General features: G+C 42.8%; 1 protein-coding gene across 2 annotated transcripts in view; it reads left to right on the plus strand.

The window, feature by feature from the left end:
- Nucleotides 1-17,271, plus strand: part of SHANK2 (SH3 and multiple ankyrin repeat domains 2) — a 332,306-nt gene extending 315,035 nt beyond the window's left edge. Inside the window, exons 23-24 of one of the 2 annotated variants that reach the window (XM_061999345.1) lie at nucleotides 836-3,248; nucleotides 17,171-17,271. In XM_061999345.1, coding sequence (XP_061855329.1) covers nucleotides 836-3,248; nucleotides 17,171-17,174 — 2,417 coding nt within the window. In that variant the 3' untranslated portion in view covers nucleotides 17,175-17,271. Of the gene's footprint in view, nucleotides 1-835; nucleotides 3,249-13,731; nucleotides 14,378-17,170 lie in introns of those variants that run through there. The other variant, XM_061999344.1, reaches the window with a different exon arrangement.
- The last annotated feature ends 3,766 nt before the right edge of the window (nucleotides 17,272-21,037 follow it).

The raw sequence follows: 21,037 nt of genomic DNA on the forward strand, positions 1-21,037 counted from the left end.
AACGTTACTCCTGTTTTCTTTGTCACTGAGGCAAAAGCATTGTAAAACTGTGTAGTTTACAAACGAATCCCTGTTGATCAAATGGAATAAAATTTGCCTCTTTTTCATTCCAAATGATGAGAATAGATGCTTTTACCAAAAAAAAACCCACCTAAACCAGAAAAGAGCAGAACAAATTTGGGCTCCTTTTGTTCTTGGTAGTGATCTTAGTAGCAATATTTATCAATTTAGAATCTCGTTATGCTGATATAAAATTAGCATCTAAATTATCCCAGTGTTACCCAGGTTATTTATGTTAAAAGCCTTATTTGTAGTAATGTAAGATCATCTTTTGAAATGAAACATTACTCTTTTTTTTTCCCCAGTAGAATCTCGGCAGGTCTCTTTGCTAAGTTTCAAACGCGTCTTAAAAATTCATTAGGTTTCTAAGTTGCATTATTATATGCAGTTATAGAGTTCTAAAGCAAGGCATAAGCTACTCTTCTGCACAGCATGTCTTCCCTGTTCGATAATTTTCCAAGGAAATGTGCTCCTCTACAGCTACCTTGATGATACATAAAACCAAAACATTTGCCTGCAAGTCGGGCACCAGTTTAATTAAAATTCTGTAGCCTCCTTTTTAATTCTGGCATCTGGGTCCCTGGAGGTTCAACAAGAAAAAAAAAAATGCTGGTGGTAGGGATCAGCCAAAAGACCTCTTTCGTAATTTTTCTATATGCCTCGTGTCGTGCAAAGCTCACCCCGGTGTTTTAGGTTGGATACAGAAATAGGAAGATATGAGGGAAGTCAGGGGAAGACATGAAGACAGACTTTAACTGTGCTTTCTGGTTTTTAGGGATAACAGAGGAAGAACGGCAGTTTTTGGCTCCACCCATGCTGAAGTTTACCAGAAGTCTTTCGATGCCTGACACCTCTGAAGATATCCCACCACCGCCACAATCCTTACCTCCTTCACCACCACCACCTTCTCCCTCTCTGTACAATTCTCCCAAATCCCCAACATCGAGGAGCTATGGAACTATCAAACCTCCATTTGGTCAGAATTCAGGTTCAAAAATTTCTTTGGTTAGGCCCGAGAACGTGGGGACAATGATAAGGGACAAAGGGATCTATTACAGACGAGAACTGGACCGATACTCTCTGGACTCTGAAGACCTGTACAGTCGGAGTGCCACGTCTCAGGCAAATTTCAGGAACAAGAGGGGGCAGATGCCAGAAAACCCATATTCTGAGGTGGGCAAGATTGCCAGCAAAGCAGTTTACGTGCCGGCCAAACCAGCGAGGCGGAAGGGAATGTTGGTGAAACAGTCCAATGTTGAAGACAGTCCAGAAAAGACCTGCTCTATCCCGATCCCGACAATTATTGTGAAAGAGCCATCCACCAGCAGCAGTGGGAAAAGCAGCCAAGGGAGCAGCATGGAAATCGATCCTCAGTCTTCAGAGCAACCCGGGCAACTCCGACCTGACGATAGCTTAGGTGTCAGCAGTCCGTTTGCAGCAGCCATTGCTGGAGCAGTGAGGGACAGGGAAAAGAGGCTGGAAGCGAGGCGTAATTCTCCAGCCTTCCTTTCCACAGACCTGGGAGATGAGGATGTTGGACTAACGCCACCAACACCACGTATGAGGCAATCTAAATTTACTGATGAGGCGATGTTTAGTAGTGAAGATGGTTTCAGGCAGCTGATGTCAGCATCTCCGATTCCTGCGCCTAGAGAGCCTGAAAATCTTTTTAATAGCAGTGAGCCCAGCAATCAAAGTGATTCAAGGACACTAAATTCTTCGTCCAAAACGAAAGGCACTGAAAACAGTGCAGTGGCAACTAAGCCCACGAATGCATCCAGCTCAGATAATTACGTCCACCCGGTCACAGGAAAGCTATTAGATCCAAACTCACCACTAGCCCTCGCTCTCTCTGCCAGGGACAGAGCCATGAAAGAACAAACGCAGCAGATTCCAGGCAAAGGAGATGCTATTAAAGCTGACCTTAATAAACCACTCTACATCGATACAAAGCTGAGACCCAACATTGAAACGACTTTTCCTGTTACCGCTACTGTCACTAGGCAAAATACTCGTGGCCCGCTGAGACGGCAGGAGACCGAGAACAAGTACGAAACAGATGCAGGGAAAGAAAAGAAAGCTGAGGAGAAGAAAAACATGTTGATAAACATAGTGGATACTTCGCAGCAAAAGTCAGCTGGCTTGCTGATGGTTCACACCGTGGACACGGTAAAGTCGGATGATACGCCTGAAGATGAAGAGGAAAAGAGAGATGAAATGGAAGACAACCCTGAAAACTCCCCACCAGAGAGGCCGGAGGGGAGTGAGGAAGCAGAAGGGGAGCTGGACGTTCCTGCTGCTCCTGAGCCCCCGGCATCTCCCTGCAAAACCATCGTGGCAGCCAGCTCCGTCGACGACCCCGTCATCTTGCCGTTCCGCATCCCTCCACCGCCCTTAGCATCAGTTGATATAGATGAAGAGTTTCTTTTTACTGAGCCACTGCCACCCCCCTTAGAGTTCGCCAACAGCTTCGATATCCCCGATGACCGCGCGGCCCCTGGCTCGGCTCTAACGGACTTGATCAAGCAAAGGAAAAATGGGACGCCCTCACCCGCACCGTTTGCCCCCAGCCAGCCAACAAATTCCTTAGACAGTAAAAAGCCAGCGGGTCTTTCAAACTGTTTGCCTGCCTCCTTTCTGCCACCCCCTGACAGCTTTGATAACGTCACTGACTCTGGGATTGAGGAGGTAGACAGTCGAAGTAGTAGTGACCATCACTTAGAGACAACCAGCACTATCTCAACGGTGTCCAGCATCTCTACCTTATCCTCGGAAGGGGGTGAGAACGTGGATACTTGTACAGTCTATGCAGATGGGCAAACATTTCTGGTGGACAAACCCCCAGTACCTCCTAAGCCAAAAATGAAGCCCATAATCAACAAAAGCAATGCACTTTACAAGGACGCGCTAATCGAAGAAACTGTAGACAGCTTTGTTATTCCTCCTCCCGCTCCTCCCCCACCTCCCATCAGTGCACAGCCCAATATGGCTAAAGTTGTTCCCCAAAGGACATCTAAGCTATGGGGTGATGTGACGGAGGTGAAAAGCCCAATTCTCTCAGGCCCAAAGGCTAATGTTATTAGTGAATTGAACTCAATACTCCAGCAAATGAACAGAGAGAAATCCTCAAAGCCAGGGGAAGGATTGGAGTCGCCTACTGGAACAAAAACTGCAAGTCTCAGTACAAGGTAAATGTAATTTAACCAAATAACTTTCTAATAAAGGCTTGATTTTTTTTCCCATCCCTTCACTAACTCCCCCTGTAAATCATGTGGATGAAAGAAGAATGTACTCTCTATCGTACATGTTCGCTTAATGAGTAGTCTATGGCAAATAGTTTTACAGAGGGGAAGAATTTCCTACACTGTCCACATTTGTGTAGCCTGCACCATAGGAAGGGAGCTCTCTCAGCCTTCTCAAACTTCAAAGACAGTTTCCACAGACCTTGCAGTTGTTTTGATGTGAGTTACTTAGATTTATTTCTAAGCAGTAATTTGCTCTTTTTCTTTTAAAACATGGTGGTGATTTGTTTGTCTTCAGTCCCATCACTTCATTTGGCATCAAATGAGTTAAAAAAGTGGCTTTGCCTAGGCTTACTTCACATTTACTATGTGATGTCATTTGATTCGTGCTGATGCTTCCCATCGCTTGCTTTATCATCAAGTGTAAAGCTGTCTTAGAAAAACACTCACTGAAATCACTTTGCACCCTTCATGTTATTACTAAGAAGTTAATTTAGCATCTCTACCACTCAGTACTGTGGGGTTTGGGTTCTTACTTTCTATTGCACACACTTGTTAGGGAAGAGTCTCTGATGTTTACACATTCAAGGAGGTGGCTTATTTCTCCCAACAGCAGTATCCCTGGTAGTGCGGTGCAATCCATTTGTGTAGAAGTGGTTTCTGAAAGGTACTTAAGTGAAAAGCAACCCACTGTAGACAAACACCATTGGGTAAATGTACCAATAATTGTGTCCAAAGTCACATTTGTGTGGAATATGGATATAATATGAAATCCACAACTATGAAACAAAGGTAATTTCGTTACTTTTATTGAGAGCTTGAGGTATTTCTTTTTACAGCAGTTAAATGTGCCTTTTGCTGAAGCATTACATATTGTTTGGCCAGGAGTGCTCCACAGAAATGCATTTTCTGGATAATAAATAACTTGCCCTTAGAAAAGCTGCTGCTCTTTGCAAGCACAAAGATAATGTGGTTTCAGGGGAAGGGTGGCTCTGCTAATTGCTAAACGATTGCTCATTCGGAAAACAGTGTGATCAAACCTTCAGAGTTGGGTAGTTTTATTGTTTCCTGCAAGATGGAAGTCAAAAAACTGGTGACAGGGAGGTATGGAGGTTATACAATTTGTAGAATTAAGAGATGGAAGAGAAACCTTGAAATTCAGCAGTTCCTGTCAATGGCACTTGCCTAAAAGGAAAATTGAGTTGCCTGTTCAGGAAAACCTTTAATACCTGAAAAAAAAAGAGCATTGAAAACTGTACAAGAAAAACAGTAAGTACTGGCTGCCTGATGAAGACAGTCTAAACAAAGTTAGCACAGAAAGTGAATACTATACATTGCAGAATACCTCAGGCAAGCAGAAATCAACACCTGTGCACTAGGCTTGAATTTGCATAAGTCTTGGACCTGCTTCTGCAGGGGGGTTGAACTAGATGATCTCTAAAGGTCCCTTCTAGCCCCTACCATTCTATGATTCTATTAAATGACTCTGACAGTCTCATTTCATATTATTTTTCTGATGTCTTCAGGAATACTACTGTTGCTAGACCTTGATCACCTTTATTGTTAAGCCACATGAACACATTGCCTCTAGCTTCATTGCACAGTGTATTGGGACCAAAACCACACAAAGCGTTATTTCAATGTGACCGAAATCCTCTTTCTTTCCCGAAAAGTAAACCCAAAGTGGCATCTTTGGGAACTATAGAGAGGATCTTGGAACATAGCTTTGTCAACAGACCTATGAGGTAATCAATGAGATAAGCTGACAGCGTCATTGAGCAGCAAAACTGTTGGCTGCCGTTGGACTGTGGAAGTATATGTCACCTCCACAGAATTCCCAGTGGGAAGGGAAGGTAAGAGGACTGTGTGTTGTTTCCATCTGTGTTCAAACCCAGTGTGATTACGTTATTTTTCAGTTGAGGTGAATTGAAGGTACTAAAACACTCCAGAAAGTTTATTCAGGACTTCTTTCTTTAAGCAAAGTAATATTAAAAGTATGTTTTAAAAGGTGCTGCAGACAATTCCTTCTCATCTTGAGAAGAGTGAGGTAGAGAGGGTTTGTTAGGTGGGCTCTGCCTGGCTATATCTGTGCCCAGTTCCGCACTGACACCTTCCCCTCTCTCTGAGCTTAACCAGCTCCATCTTCCAGCGACGGACGGGAGAGAGTTGTTTTCTGAGCTTGATAAAGAGCATGAAAAGAGAGAGCAAAAGGCTAATAGCAAGATTTATCACAGAGGAGAAAATGCTCCGATGTCTTTGGGTCGTGTGATGTATGTTGGCGCCCTGAACTCTCTGCATTAAATCTCAACTCTCTCCTCAGAGGTGCCTGCATAAAAGAGATGGATGCACGGCAAACACTTCCCAGACACAGGCGTTGTTTTTAACTACTTTTACTCCTTACCTTGTAAAAAGTTAAAGAAATTACAGCCTTTCCAGCCCAACTGCACAACTGACACAAGTTTTTTTCCAAAGCTTCGACCGCTAAGGACCATCTTGCCCCAATTCCAAGTATTAAGGCTAATAATGTAAAATAATGTTAAATGTAAAATTCTTCAAGTATCTTGTTTTCTAATACTGTAAAGCCTAGGAGAACCACCTGTCAAGCTTGTAGCACTGTGATGAAGCATTAGAAAGAGAGAAAGGAATTCTAGTTCACAAGGGTTCTGCTAAATTAAAGAAGAACTCGTTAGCTCTGTTGATGGGAAAGTGATAAAAAATGAGCACTCCTCTTCATATCTTCCAGCCAAAGTATTGGGAAGTGTTATAAATAGGAACATTGTTCACAGGCTTGCTTGGGTTGTGTTCACAGCACTAGCAGCCTGATGAAATTAAAAATATTTGTATGTGCTCATGGGGACATACATGAAGTTACAGCCCAGATAGCCTGAATATCACTAGGAGTTACTTTTGCACGGGCAGTAGACATGCAATTGTAGTTCAGTCACAGCAATTGCTCTGTTAGGACAGCATAGAGATGAATTAAATTATAGAGAGTCGGGTAATGGCTTGCTACAGAAACCCATAAAAATATCTTCTTTCTATGTTTTTGATAAATGAGGATTAGGAAGAGATTGTTCTACAGTACCGAGCAGCGTTTCTCTCTTCATTATTACATTAAAAAACGACCTTAGACTGGCTTTTTTTCCCCTTGCACATTGGCTTAGCAGTAATTTTACATGGTGTATTTATAGTTTTCCATGGTTCTTATGGAGACATCGAGTTTCATGATTTTTAAACAGAGCGTGGAAGCGTTTGGCTGGCAACCATCTGCTTCTCAGCAGCAGTGACCAGCCGTGGGATAGGGAAAAGGAGGCTGGAAGGGGAAGGAAAAAGAGGAAGAAAGGAAAAGGATGTGCTACAGACTTTGGACTGTGGAAAGTGTAATTGAAGGCTTTGATCAGAAGGTTCTGGAATAGTGCTCCGGATCAGGACAAGGGGTAATGGGATGAAGCTGGAACACAAAATGTTCCATTTAAACATAAGAAAAACTGTTTTACTGTGAGGTGGAGGGAGCAGTGGCACAGGCTGCCCAGAGGGGTTGTGGAGGCTCCTTCCTTGGAGGTCTTCAAGATCCACCTGGACATGTTCCTATGCGTCCTGATCTAGGTGACCCTGCTTCTGCAGGGGGGTTGGACCAGATGATCTTTAAAGGTCCCTTTCAACTCCTACCATTCTATGATTCTATGATCTCACTCCCAATTTTGGCCATCGTTTACAGTAAGAAATTTTGGAGGTTGGTCCTGGTGATAGAGATTTTTATCTGGTCCATCCATGTCAGGCCACAGCAGCTGACTGTCACTTCCACATCCTTCCTTACAGGAAAGGTGGAGGGTGTTTGGATAAGGGAGCTTGGCTTGACCCAAATACCTGGACCTAAAGCCCCAATGCTGAGCTCTGCTCAGGATTCCTATTGCTGAATTTGGATATGCACAGGTACAGAGACGGGAAACCCCATCCCAGGGGAGCCCCAAGGCTTTGGCAGGCGAGACTCTGCTGTCAGGGAGAGGGGAGAAGAGGACGGGCCCTGTATCCACCATCGTGCTATAAATATAGCAGAGCTATAAATTCAGTGGAGAGGCTACTGACTTTTACACACAGCTGACGAAAGAAACGGGGAGAAGACTAATGCAGGGGTTTTTATCAGGTGAAGGGGAGGAGTGCTCGCTCTGCCTGTGAACCCAGCAGTCGCTTAGCAACGTAATGATCAAGTGTAAGGCTGAGACCGACTGAATAATGTCAGCATGATTAATGCAGAACAGACCCAGTGGCTGTGAAGGAGGATAAAAACCCCAACCCTCAGTGAAAACAGCATCCTTCCACCACAGCTTCATGGTCCTAATAAGGAATAATGAACAGCAACTGCTGCTGCTGCTCTCTGCCGACACCATACCAAAATGATCAATAGCTTTGGCCATAGGGAGGAACAGTTTCTCCTTCAAACGAGGCTCACGTGTTTGCACAATGTCCCCATGGCTTCTGGGCAGGTTGAGTGTCACTCCTGGTAGTGGGAAATGCTCATTATAAAAGTGGGAGTTGTTTGGTGGGGGATGCTTAACCATGCAGGATCAGTTCCTACAGGGAAAATAACCTGCACTCTGTTGGCATCATGAGTTTTAAAAGTGAAACTACCTATGGCCAGGGGTTTTGTCCATCTCTGAACTTATTTATATATATTTTTTGGTGACTATCTGGGCAAGTTCCTGTTGTTTTTCACAAACAGGTAAGGCAGAACTGAACTTAGTAGCAAGTCCTGCACAGGGACTGATCCTGCATTGTGTTTACTGTAAAAGGACGTTTGGATTTCACAGGTGATGAAATACATATCTTGTGGGATAATTCTCAAGCCTTGATTTTTCAGTTAACTGCTGTCCCATTAGATTCACTTCATTTCCTTAACTGTTTGTCAGCCAGTTGCACAGGACTGCTTGCTTTGTCGGTGATTTTTGCAGCGTTTCAGCCATTCCATTTTGTCATTTTTATTTGCTGTCATGACTGCTGTTGTCAGAAGAGGGTCATGCTGAAGTGCCATGAAGTAAGTGACAACCATAAAGCATAGAGTGTTCTGTGTTGTACATTCTGCTTCTTCTTCCTGCTCACTCATTGTACTTGCCTTTTGAGTGATTTTTGGTGTTGACCTTGTTACAAAGTGCAGTGTGGATTAGATGATCCTAATCCAGAAATGGTAGCCATTCTAAAACTAGAGATAGGACGTGCCTCAAGCTGAAATAAAAGCCACTTTCATCAGAGAAGTATTCAGCAAATGTTTTGATAACATGAGCACATAAGACCAGGTTCCTGAACTTATGTCTGAGCCCCTAAACAAAGGGCATGGTTTTTCTAATATGCCCAAATTCAGATGGATTTTCGGAGGTGGAGGAGTGGGGAGGGATGGTTTGTGTGGTTTTACGTGCCTGTGTGAGGTTAAAAGTAGAGACAAACCAGCCCTCAAAATAATTGAGGTCTGCTGTGGTCATCACTGTTGAGTCTTTTGTCCTTGGAAGCTGTGGGATTTGCCTTTTCTCCTTCCAGCTTCCCTTGACCTTTTGCCCTGCAGCCTCACAAGGAGAGAGAGCTGAGGCCGTCTCCTGGTCCTCTGCTCCTCACCAGCACCATTGCCCTTACTGCCAGTTTCCAGACATTTGTGCTATTTACATGGAAACTGTTGCTCTGGAACAACCTCCCACAGACCTTAACGATTCTTCCTCACTCCAACTGCAGAGCGTTCCTTGCAACAGACACTAACCATTTCTCAATTCTTCTGACTAAAATAACACGATTATAAGCCCTGTATCCTGCCAGTCATCACGTCAGCCCTTGTTCTTAATCTTCCCCCAAAACAGACAACGATTGTCTTACTTTCACACCATACAATTTTCCTTTGACAGTCCAAAAATATGACAAGAGACGAAGGCAAAGTTTTGGATTTGTGTGTTCTCAAAAGTCTATAAAAAGTACCTCTGTATAGGGACTCATTTCACTCATTGGCTTTCTTGGTTGTAAAGAGGTTTTTTTCCTCTGATACAATGGAAGAGCTTTGTTAAAAACAGCGAGTCTTTTGGCAAGTTACAGGATAAAACAGCTCCTAGGAGAGCACAATGGCTTTTTTGGGGGTGGTTTTCTTATTTACATGGGAGCCTCCTAAGAGCTGTTGCGGTAGATTTGCTTCTGACATTAACAGCAAATTTGAATCCTGCCAATCCCATTTAAAATTTCAAAGGATTTCTTGCCTGCAAGCTGTGTTAATGGCTTTTGTGCCATCACTGTGACACAGGAATTGCGTCACATGATTTTAATAGGGGGCAACATGATGGTCATTGCAATCAGTGCAGCCTCACAGCAGCAAATGTTTAGAAATCACTACCATATGCTGATTCTAACAAAGTAAATTTGGTTTAAAATAACTATCAGACTTTTCACCTTTCTCAAATGAAATTTGGGTTTAGGCAGGTTTAATATGTTTAGTATAGCAGATGATCAAATAAAGGCATAAGAAATTGCTCTCATTGAAAATCTGGAAAACCCACAGCACAGCAAAGACTCCAGCTGGAATGGGCTTGCTCCTTATTGACCAGCAGCCCAATCAACTATAAAATGCAAGACAGCTGATGGCTTCAAGGCTGTGTCTGCATCACAGATTGTATTGGAGATGTCATAAATTGTGATTCAGGATGCACAGGAGTTACACAAATACGTGGCTTTTTTCCTTGGATCTCAGCTACAGTACTAGCAGTCTCTAGAACATGCTGGAGCTTATGTGGCAGGTGAAAGAAGGGAAAAGTTGAACCTTGGAATTTAAAGTCTTCAAAGTGAAAGCCTGGAAATGCAACTGTGGGCTTCAGCATGCATAAAAGAAAGCATAAGGGCTATGTCTGTACCATGAGGGCCATGGAACTGAGAGCAGAGCTGACTGAAGCCCAACAGCTGGGAACTGAGCACAAAACTCAACCTTGCAGGTTGCCAAAGCATTTTGGAGGCAGCAGTGACCTCGAGATGCTGTGGTTATAAAACATATCCTGAACAGGACTGTTCCAGCAGTGGGGGACACGTGCTGACTCACAGAACTGGTGTTCCCAAGTGTGTAGTAGAAATAACAACTTTCTTGAAGAAGGTCTGTTGCTGTGGCATGAAGTCTGTTAAGAAAGTGCTCTGAGCTTTCTGATGGGAGGGTTAATATTTCTAATAGCTTGATTACTGCTGTGGCTATAAAGTAGAGCTGGTATTGAAACCTCATTAATCAGCTCAGATAAGAAAGAAACCTTACCTTTGTTCCAGGGATGTATTTTAACAGCCAGGAATCCTGAGCCTATGTCTTGAAGAAAAACAAGCTACCCACATGTCTCATAATAATGCTTGTAGCCATGTGAAGCCATTCCTTTGACCCAGGCTGACAGAAGGCAAAGTACAACTTTGCCTGGACTGCTTTGCTCCCCCAGCATCGCTGCTACTACTACTTTGTTGTAGTGGCTTATATACTTTCCCTACAGGAACAGGGAGACAGAATTTCTGAGCAAGGATGGACAGGGAGCCTATGAAAGGAACGATGCAGAGAAGCAGCAGCAAAAGTGAGTTACAAAGCAGGAGGTGGACACTGAGCCTGGAGTTGTCAGATGAGTAACAGAAAATGATCTTTCAGCATCTAGAAGAGAGATTTGCATCATCCATTTGATATTGCCACAATGGGAGTGAACACAAAACCTGGATTTCTAGTATTTGCAAGGCAGGAAAGTTAAGTAGAAGGGTATCGCAGGTAAAGAGATATGGAGAGATTTCCACATTTACACAAAATCCATCCAGCTCTTCTCACAATCAGCAGGACAGCAGTACCCCAGCCTTTCCCAAAGCAGGTTTTTTATTGATTTAAAGTTATATCATGCCTTAGTGTGGGAAACTCTGAATATTAAGTTCAAGTAAGTAGAAAAAACTTTAACTTGCATCCCTTGGTTAGCAGAATGGAATAGTTTCTAGCCATAGACCATATTTGTAAGAATGCTCAAGCTCCAGTCCTGGAAGACAATGAGAGCCATTAACCTCCAAAAAAAAATCACTGGGAACACTCAAGACCTTGCCAAGTGTTTTCTTTCTTTGTTAAATTACACAGACATAAGTGCTAGAAGTATTGTTCCCACTGTGTTTTTAGTGAAGTACCAATCTTTCACCTCTCAAAGAGATCCTCCTGTGCCTATTGAAATAGGTGGAACAATTTGTGGGAAATCAGTGGGATTGCTCATAACAGGTCCTTTCTCCACAAACTTCTTTGTGCTCTTCTAATAATACAGTATTGGAGCTTTATATGAACGAAACTGACTGTGATTGGAACGTGCTCTGAGTCTCAGTGGAGCAGTGCTGGAGGTTACCTGATGTCTGGGTTTGTTAACTATGGTGCCAAAAGCCCCAGATGTGATGTGGGGGGTGTGTAGCTGACGGGGCTCAAGGCAGCCAGCAGCAAACTGAGGAAACACCAAAGAAGGTCTCCAGCTCAGCAGTACCAGGACTGCAGTAAGGCTCAGAGAAAGGGATTAATAGCCCATTGTCAATGCCTCAGCTGCCTCCATTCCTTCCTTTGGTAATGGATGAGTATTTCCCAGGGGGAGTGGGTTAGGGTGGGTGATGAGGAAGTGATGGTGCCACCATCTTTTGATTTCAAATTGTAACCATATTCAGGATGTGGGTGACCAAAGACAAGTCACTCCCCTCCTGCAGCTGTACAAAGTTGCATTGCGCTGGGGAGCAGGCCCAGTGAGACAGGATAACCCTTCTCCTCCCAGCAGCCACAGTCCTTGCAGGCTGGAGCAAAGCCATGATGATTTCCTGGGGCACAGGAGCACGAGAGGGCCTCTCTTTTCAAAAGCAGATCTACTGGGGATGGAGATACCTCAGAGAGAACAGATGTGGGCTGTGACCCCTGCTGTGGGGATCATTTTTGGTGCTTCATTTAGTGACAGTTGACAGGAATGACGATTCAGCAATGCCTTAAGAAGAGACTGCAGTTTCTTCCTTAGCAGCACTTTGGCTACAGGTGCTCCAGAACCACCATCCTTCTTTGGCCCCATGAGATCTTTTCTGCTCAGTGGTGAATCTGAAGTATTCATGAAAGCATTTGTACCTGACATTTGCACCCAGGTCATCTCTATTCTGCCCAGGCATGACAGGTCAGGCCCAGGGACAGGCTGGCAGTCAGATACAGAGGTCTTCAGTCAGGGTCTGGGTAACAGCTCTAACTACAGCATCCTCTAGATCATCCTCTGGAGTCTGTGGCATCACTTCAAGGGTCACTTCTTGTCCTTTAGTCTGGAAGGGCCTGAAATGAGCCGTCTGAAGGTTCTCCTAGTTAGCAGGGTATTTTAGAAGTGAAAAACTCTGGAGCTTAAGGCGCCCAAGGGTTCACTGGAAGACCCTGAAGCACGCACACTGACTGGCAGAGTTTCCTCCTGAGAGGTAAGGGCTGTGGGATTAAGCACTTTATGATAAGAACAGACCTGAACCTGCGTCTTCTGCTTCTAAATTTGTTCTGGAGCCACTAGACAAACGCAGACTCGTCTGCTCCTCCTCCCACCCTGTCAGCCTAAGCTCTAGAGCCTAGCCCCTTGGCAAGCTTCATGCCTGCTTAGTTTGTAACCTGAAATTTCCTTTAGGCAGGAGATAGGTGCCAGTGACTTGAGAACAACTCCATCACCTCTGGGCAGGCACAGTAACAAGAATTTTGTCTCCTCAGGTTTTGTAGCAATACTACCCAAGCACGATTGCTGTGTAGAAGGAGATGGGCACAGGAGTCCTTTTATGAACCTTAGAAGTACCATTGCTTTTTAAAGCATGAGAAAGCCAGCTGAACAGAAAGGGAAATATGAGCTTGTGGAGCACGTTTTGTGAAGAAGTGGGAATACAAACATGCCCTAAAATACAAGTGTACAGTGACATTCACCGAGTATGAGCCCAAAGATCCCAAACCCAATGCTTGCAATGCTTTCCATAGCTACCACCGTTAGCTGTGTCATTTAACAGTGTGTAAAACTGTGGTAGGTTAACCCTGAAGGATCCCACCCCTCCACACAACGAAGGGAAGATCAGCTCCTGATTGCATTTCACGGGGAGCACAAAGTGCTCGTGTGCTTATTCCACTCGGTGTTTCTCATTTAACTGTGAGTGAATTTGGTTTAGCCTTAAAAAGGAGGAATGTGCTTTGCAAGGTGGGGTTTTTTTCTGAACTGCTCGTAAGCAAAGCTTTTCTTTTTAGTTATGGCTTACCATTGATGATTGTTTAATGGGAAAGATTTAACGGTGACATCTCAGCACTTTTAACCTGATATTGCTCATTAATGAATTGAAAATGCATTCAAGCACACCAAAACTGTTGTTTACCACGTGCTGATCTGCACGAGCTCTTAGCTGGTGGCTGATATCTCTAACTTTCCATGTCTGTTTGCACTTTCAGGAGCACAGAAGTCATGAGTACTGTCTCAGGTACACGAAGTACAACAATCACTTTTACTGTCCGACCTGGAACCAGCCAGCCCATCACACTGCAGAGCAGGTCCCCAGACTATGACAGTAGGACCTCAGGAGCAAGACATGCTCCAAGCCCTGTGGTTTCACCAACAGAGATTAATAAAGACATCATGCCTGCTCCTCTGACTGCTTCTGCTTCGGCTTCATCTCCTTCTCCAACTCTGTCCGATGTATTTAGCCTTCCCAGCCAGCCCCCTTCTGGGGACTTATTTGGCTTGACCACAGGGCGCAGCAGGTCTCCTTCTCCCTCAATATTACAACAGCCAATCTCAAATAAGCCTTTTACAACAAAGCCTGTCCACCTGTGGACTAAACCAGATGTGGCAGATTGGTTGGAAAGTCTAAACTTAGGTGAACATAAAGAAACATTTATGGACAATGAAATAGATGGCACTCATTTACCAAATCTACAAAAGGAAGATCTGATAGACCTTGGAGTGACTAGAGTTGGGCACAGAATGAACATAGAAAGAGCTTTGAAACAGCTGCTGGACAGATAAGAATAGCTATTTTGCCTCACAAACTTCTGTTGATAACTAGAGATGGGCTGGTACTGAAATACCCCAAATGCCTTGTCTGTCTGCGAGTGCCAGCAAAATTGGGGGCGGGGGAGGGGGAAAACAGTTGAATTCCTGGTACTCAGGTAATGCAGACTGTATGCTACATGCCCAAACATAAACCTAAATATGTTGCAAGAGTGGGGCCATTTTATTTCAGAGTTGTTGTGGGGAGATACGAGAGAGAACGAGAGAGAGAGAGAGAGAGAGAAAATTGTTAACTTCCAAAATGCCATCTCTCGGAGATGCCCTTCTGCTGGAGTCATTTAGGTGCCACTTTCCTTTCCATTTTAAATGGCAAGCATTTCATTTTTTTGTTGTTATTGAAAAGCATTGTATTCTCTTCTTGACATTGAGTCTCGAGCAGGCTTCCTTCCCCAACCCTTGGTTCTTTTTTAAGAGGACAAGTTGCTTCCTTACCATTCAACCCCCTTTTTATTAGTAGCAGAGGCACGATATTAAGACGGGAGCAGGAGTTCATATTACTGAGGGGTTTTTTTACTAGCTTAGTGCTCTAACTTGTTGGCAGTGAAGCTGGTTGTTCTGCTGGAATTTGTTCAAGGGTAACCTTGCTCTGTTTTACCTGGTATTTCTTTATTTCTGCAGTTACACTTAGCACTCTTCCAAGGTGGCAGAACAAGTTCAATCCATGCTCCATTGACTTGACCTGTAAGATGATGTAGACGTTGCATTAAAACCGAGGAGGAATGCACACTTAGAGGTACAACAAAATGAAGCTAGTTTGAACACGAGACACCCCCCCTCCCAGTTTTCAACCAGCTAAACTACTGCTAAGTTGCAATATGAACTCTACAAGCCAGTAAAAAATTGGAGTTAAGTACAGATGCATCTTTTGGGCTTCACGGTCAGGTACTCAGATATTCCAGATGCTGAGAGATGCTGTTTAATCCAGTGAGTAGTAAGTAAGAACATCAGGCCGAGAAAGAAGTACAAGATAGATGAATGTTCCCTTTGAAGTCAGTGGGAAGGTTGCCAGGATTTTAAGTGACAGAGAGGGATTGCAGCCTGTTAGCAGAAGTGGAAATGTTTCAGCTTGTTTTTTAAAACAAAAAAGGAGGTAAAAGGTAACGCCACGATGGAAAGAGGTACAGGGGGGCTCAGAATGCATGTGTCCCAAGGGCCAGCAGAGCTGGGTACCTGTCCTGTTTCTCATTTTTCTTGCTCTTAATAGGTCTTGGCTTCTTGGTAAGGACAGCAGACTGAGCACTTCAGGGAGAGCCGGATGCTGCCCATCAGCCTCCAGCAATTTCTTTGTGAGGTGGCAGGAGAGGGACGTGCACCCTGTTAGAACATGGGCTGGGGTGGGTGACAGAGCTCGAGAGCCTTCAGTCAGCAGGGGAGAAACACACAGATTTGGTTAATCTGACCTTTGCTTTTGCTTTTGGCTTTTTTTCCAAAGAAAAAAAAAACAAACCAAGTTAACAAGTCTCTCTCTGCATGTTTGAACTCCCTTTGTAATTAACACCTCTTAATATCTGTGAGTTTTGTAGGTCTTTATTAACATAATACTCAAGATGTTCAAGGTGGGTAACTTGTGTGTGGATGGCTAGACTGCCTACCTACCATACTTTCAGGTTCTCTTCCATTTTGCAAGGTACCTGAACTTTCTTTCCTTGATATGGTCCTTGATATGGTCCAGCCTATCTCTAATTTTTTTATTGTGATTATTTTTTTGCTCACAAACAAGTGTCTAATTAGGTCTGCAACAGCCCTAGTCTGAGTACATAAAGTTTAGCATTTTAAATATCTTTCTTTACTGCAAGTTTAAATAGTTGTACAGATAGTTTATAAGCACAATATTTTAAGAAAATAAGTGGCTGGTCTACTGGGCAGCCTTTGTGCCACTTCAGTGCTAGAAAGTTAAAAAAAAAAAACAAAAACAGACAAAAAAAAGACAAAAAAAAAATCAACTTTTGTGGTTTATTACTATTTCTGTGGAATAATTCTAAAAGTCTTGACCTTTTTAAAACAAAAAAAACCAACCTCATTTGGATGCATCTGAACCAGCAGAGCTGTGTTATATTTTCTATCTTTGCTAGAACTTCTACAAAGGAGGAGGAATTCTTTCTTCAAAAGTGGTTATAGTTACCAAGGCATTGGATACTCGTTCCAAACCAAACAAGCAGCTTTCTTTAGCCTCCTGCCCCCTTTACAGAACGACAGATCTTTTGACTTAACACCTGTTGCTACGCTCTATTTGTATTTGAAAGTTCCAAGCAACCTTGTAATAAAAAGCAATTCAAGTGCTAAGGCATTTTACTTCCAAGAGTACTGAGTTTTTCCATAGGTGGTGTAGAAAAACCGGCAGTTTCCTTCAGATAGTCGCTACAGGCAACTCGAGGCCATCAGATACTTTTAAGAAGTGTGGGAAAAAAACCACCGGTAATTTAGCCATCGTTGTCTTCCATTTGGTGATCTGACAGAATTCAGTAAATAAACCACTAATGCCATGCTCTTTTCTTTCTTTCTTTCTTTGGGTTTCTTTGGGTACGGTTGATATTACCTCTGTAACACGTGCCAGGAAAATACGGTAGAAGATAACGGTAGGAAAAGAGGAGAAAAGAAGTTGACTTTTGAGCTGCTCGTTGAATTTCCATTGACCGAGTGCTGATACACACGGTGAATTACCAGTTGCTTGTAATCCCTTTCTTACACAGGTGGGGTTTCTTGCTCGTGTGTCTTTTCAGGTACTGAAAGCTTAGGTGCGATACAATTAGAGAAGAGGTTGTAACACATGAAAGAGCTAACACCAGACAGTTTCTTTTGTAACGTTTCTTTTTTGTAAAGGTAAGGAGACCTGAGGGGGGGAACCTACTTTCACCAATAACATGCAAACCTCTGCCAAGACGAATTGGTCTCTAGCTCTGCGGGAGGATTTTTGCTCCAGAAAGCAATAGTAACAGATACGACGTTGCCTCCGAGTATTTTCATCGGTCTGGAAATGTTGGGTGGGGTGGGGGTTGGGAGGGGGGAGGGAGGAGAGAAGACCCATTTATTTCATGCTACTATGATAGTGCAAACCAAGTTGTTAGAGATCTATGAACTAGGTTAATGATATTCTGGGTTTTAGGATCAACTTTTGTTTATATACTGTAATTTAAATAAATTGCATTTACATGCCTAGTTTCTGTAATATTTGTGTATACAATACCAAAACCTTACAAGATGTAAATTGTGTATAACTTGCACAGACTCCTTTCCCCAGGTGTCTGAGAACATTTTGAGTTGGATTCATATATTATACAACTGACTAGATGTGACTGTTGATTTACAGAATTTACATATCACAGAAGTTAATTATTTGTGGTACCTAAGTTAATAAAAATAGTGATTCTTTTCTTTTCCTTTCCTTCCTCTCAGTTCTTAAAGAGCATTACCCAGTTGATCTGGCGATGATTATGTGTATGAGCCACAAATATGGATGAGTTTCTTTTTCCCCATTCCATTTAGTTTTGCCTTTTCTTTTCTTTTTTTAGATATGACTCTGTTTCCTCGCTATGGTTTGTGTAAAACAACTTGTGTTCACGTTATCTATGTTGCTGTAATTTTTGTGCTTTAATTCCTCTTATTTCAACTGATTAAAAAGAGAAAAAAAAAAAAATTAATCAAGCTCCTGTAACTTGCACTTTTCCCCAATCCTTAATACTCTTGTATGGCAACCAAAATTACTGTAAGAAATAAATATCATATTGCACTAAGGTTGTGGTTCTGATTGCAAGCAAGAGAACACTGTCTGAAGTCTTATTCAAGAAGAAACAAAGTGCCCATCCCCTCCCTCCCCCCCAAAAAATTGCAATCTCTATGTTATTGAAAACTCATCAAATGCTTTTAACAGGATGTAGATAGAATTAAGCAAAGGAAATGCTTTTTTATTGTTGGGAAAAAACGTTTCCTTCTGGTTTCTTCTGTTTGGTTCAAGCCTTCTTTATGCTAAATGGGAGGTCACATCCTGAATTAAAGTCTCGTTAAAGTGAAAATTGTCAGCAAGGGGTAGAAAGTGCCATCTCTCTCTCTCTTTGCCTTAAGGTGGATTTCAAATAGTCATCAGATTTGGGTGGTGTTTTTCCTTGGCTGAGTGTTTGTGTGGGAATGCACACTCTGAACTGAGTACTGCCACTGCTATAAGGCACTCGACTCTGGATCTATTCTGCAGTTTATCAAGGCACCAAAAATTGGAAGAAGGGGGGGGTTGGGGGTTGGATGGAGTTTTTGTAGGGCAAAGCAGCTTTACGGAGGAGCAAAGCAAACAGTGCTCCTTCTCAGACTTTGTGCATCTTGTGACTAAAGAAATGTACCAGAGGGTGTATTTGTACTGTGAATAAACAAGGCTTAAACCAGAAAAAATAATACAAGGAAAACAAGATGAAATCACATCTTCTTTTGGCTTAATCTAAACATTTGGTTTTTTTCTATCTTGAAATGGTGATGGAATGAAGAATATTTTTTACTTTCTAAATATTGGAATAAATGCCTAGAACTGTTGCCATTTGGTTTCATATGTTCCTTAACTATTCTTCTCAGATGTCGTTCTAGTTCATCAGTTTTGTAGTTACCCAACAACAATCACCCATCAGCTTTGTTTTGTTCCAAAAAGTGCAAAAGGAGAGAAACCAGCCCCCTTTTTTGTTAATTTCAGGTATTGTGACAATCCAGCCCTAATCACCTGTGTGTTTAAAGTCAGGTGTTTCCAGGGTGTCCTTTGCAATTGTCAATCAAAGGGTTTGGAAGCTCTGATCATCGCTGTTGTGGTGTAGGTTGGATCAATGTGTTGTGGTCTTTGTTTCCTTCTTGGTTGGCTGCATTTCCCTGTATTTCATGGTCTTTCATTCCTTTTTTTCACAAAAGCACCCAAACCAGTAGCTATACTGGGCCATCACAGAACAGCCTGATTGTAACAGGACTTCAGAATATGTGATTTATAAAAACAAATGTACGTGCCTTATAATTGTTTTCAACCTGGATCAACTACACTGTATTTAACAGAAATGGCTTTATCTTCAAGATGTTACAGTAGCTGACACGAAGAGCTTTAGTGCTGCTGTATGATGTGAGGAGGCCAAGTCACTGCATTAGGAAAAATGGTTAGGAAAAGAAAAAACCCCAAACCCTGAAGTGATTCACTTCGTATTTGGAAGTCTTTTCAGCGTTTTGGAACTGCATTTGAAGTCCTCCATTCATATCAAGTAAATGGGAGGAGGGGGAAATAAATGAAGAGAGACTGTTATTTTGGGTTCAGTTGACAACCACAAGTACTCGGTTGTTGGTGTAGTTGATGTCTGCTGTAGTTCACAGACAAGGGAACTACTAAACCATGTGGACTTAATGCTTTTCAGTCTGAAGCCAACCAGTTCTCCAGCGCTGACATCTAGTGGGGTTTGAGAGATGGACTCTCAGAGCAATAGGGGATCTTTTCAAATAGCTGTTTGTTTTGCAACTGTTGTCATGCTTTCTACAAGAAGTCATTTTAGCAAATTGTTTTTATTACTGTAAGTCAGCCTGAAAATATTTAAGTCAGCAAACAAATCCAAGAGGCTGACTGGATAATGACACAAATCACACAACAAATGAGAGACCTTTGTATTGTCATGTGGTTTTCTACTTTATATGTGTGGTGCTTGTTTTTACCAGTTTTCTGTTGTGAGTGTCAGCATCTCCATCTGATCCTTCATCTGCATCCAGCATGCTTTGCTTTTATTTTAACAAGAATCCAGTTTATGTCTCCAGTGAGTGCTGTTAATCTTGAGCAATGGCAACCATTGCAATCTGATGAGCAGCAGATATTTCAGATCCAAACTGCAAAAGAGTGCAAGTTTTTTAGGTCAGGAGTTAGTCAGTGGTGGGTTATTCCCCAGATATACTTGCAGAACTGAAGTTTGGTTTCTGAAGTGTTTTTTCCTTGGGACTAAAGCTAGGAGGAATCCATGCACGTGTGTGTGAGTTCTTGTATGCTTTTGATGTAAAGCTTCTTGAACAGCATCAGAAATTAATGTACAAATAGGACACTGATGTTGCATGTGCTTCAAAATGTATTGGAATAAATGTTGCAGTGTACCTTTTTGCTTTGGAAATCTGAAGAGAATACAATATACAGACATCTCAACAAGTAATTCATGTTTTAATGGGTTCTTTTCCACCAATGTCTTTGCATTTGTTCTAGTCTCCTTAAAAGCAATTCCTTGTAACTTCTCAAAAGAAGCTTTGGAATAGCTGAAACTGAGGTCTGGGGGGAGAGGAGAGAACCTCTCTGCTGCATGGCCTTCTGAAACCTTTGATCCATTTTCCTTGAGGATGTTCTTCTTCAAAACAGATCCTGAGGGGAAACGTTGCTGCAGGACAGTGCTGAGGCCCTGAACGGGCCCTTGGTTGCCCATAATGGAGTTTGGGAAGTACCTAGCATGGCACTCCCTATCCAACCTTTAGATGATCTCTAAAGGTCCCTTCCAACCCCTACCATTCTATGATTCTAACCTGCCTCTGGGAAATACTTAGTGAGGATCTACTGTGACCGCGTCGTTCGTCATTTTGTTCTGACCTTGTTGGTTCGTCCGTGGTCTCATTCGAAGTTGGTACCAGACCTTTGAAGATGTGCAGCAGTGAAGTCAAGGTTCCAAGCCTCTCAGCAGAGGAGAACAGGTGTCTGAGACAGAATCTCAC

Source organism: Colius striatus, chromosome 7 (genome assembly GCF_028858725.1).
Source record: "Colius striatus isolate bColStr4 chromosome 7, bColStr4.1.hap1, whole genome shotgun sequence".
In the NCBI taxonomy this organism is placed as follows: domain Eukaryota; kingdom Metazoa; phylum Chordata; class Aves; order Coliiformes; family Coliidae; genus Colius; species Colius striatus.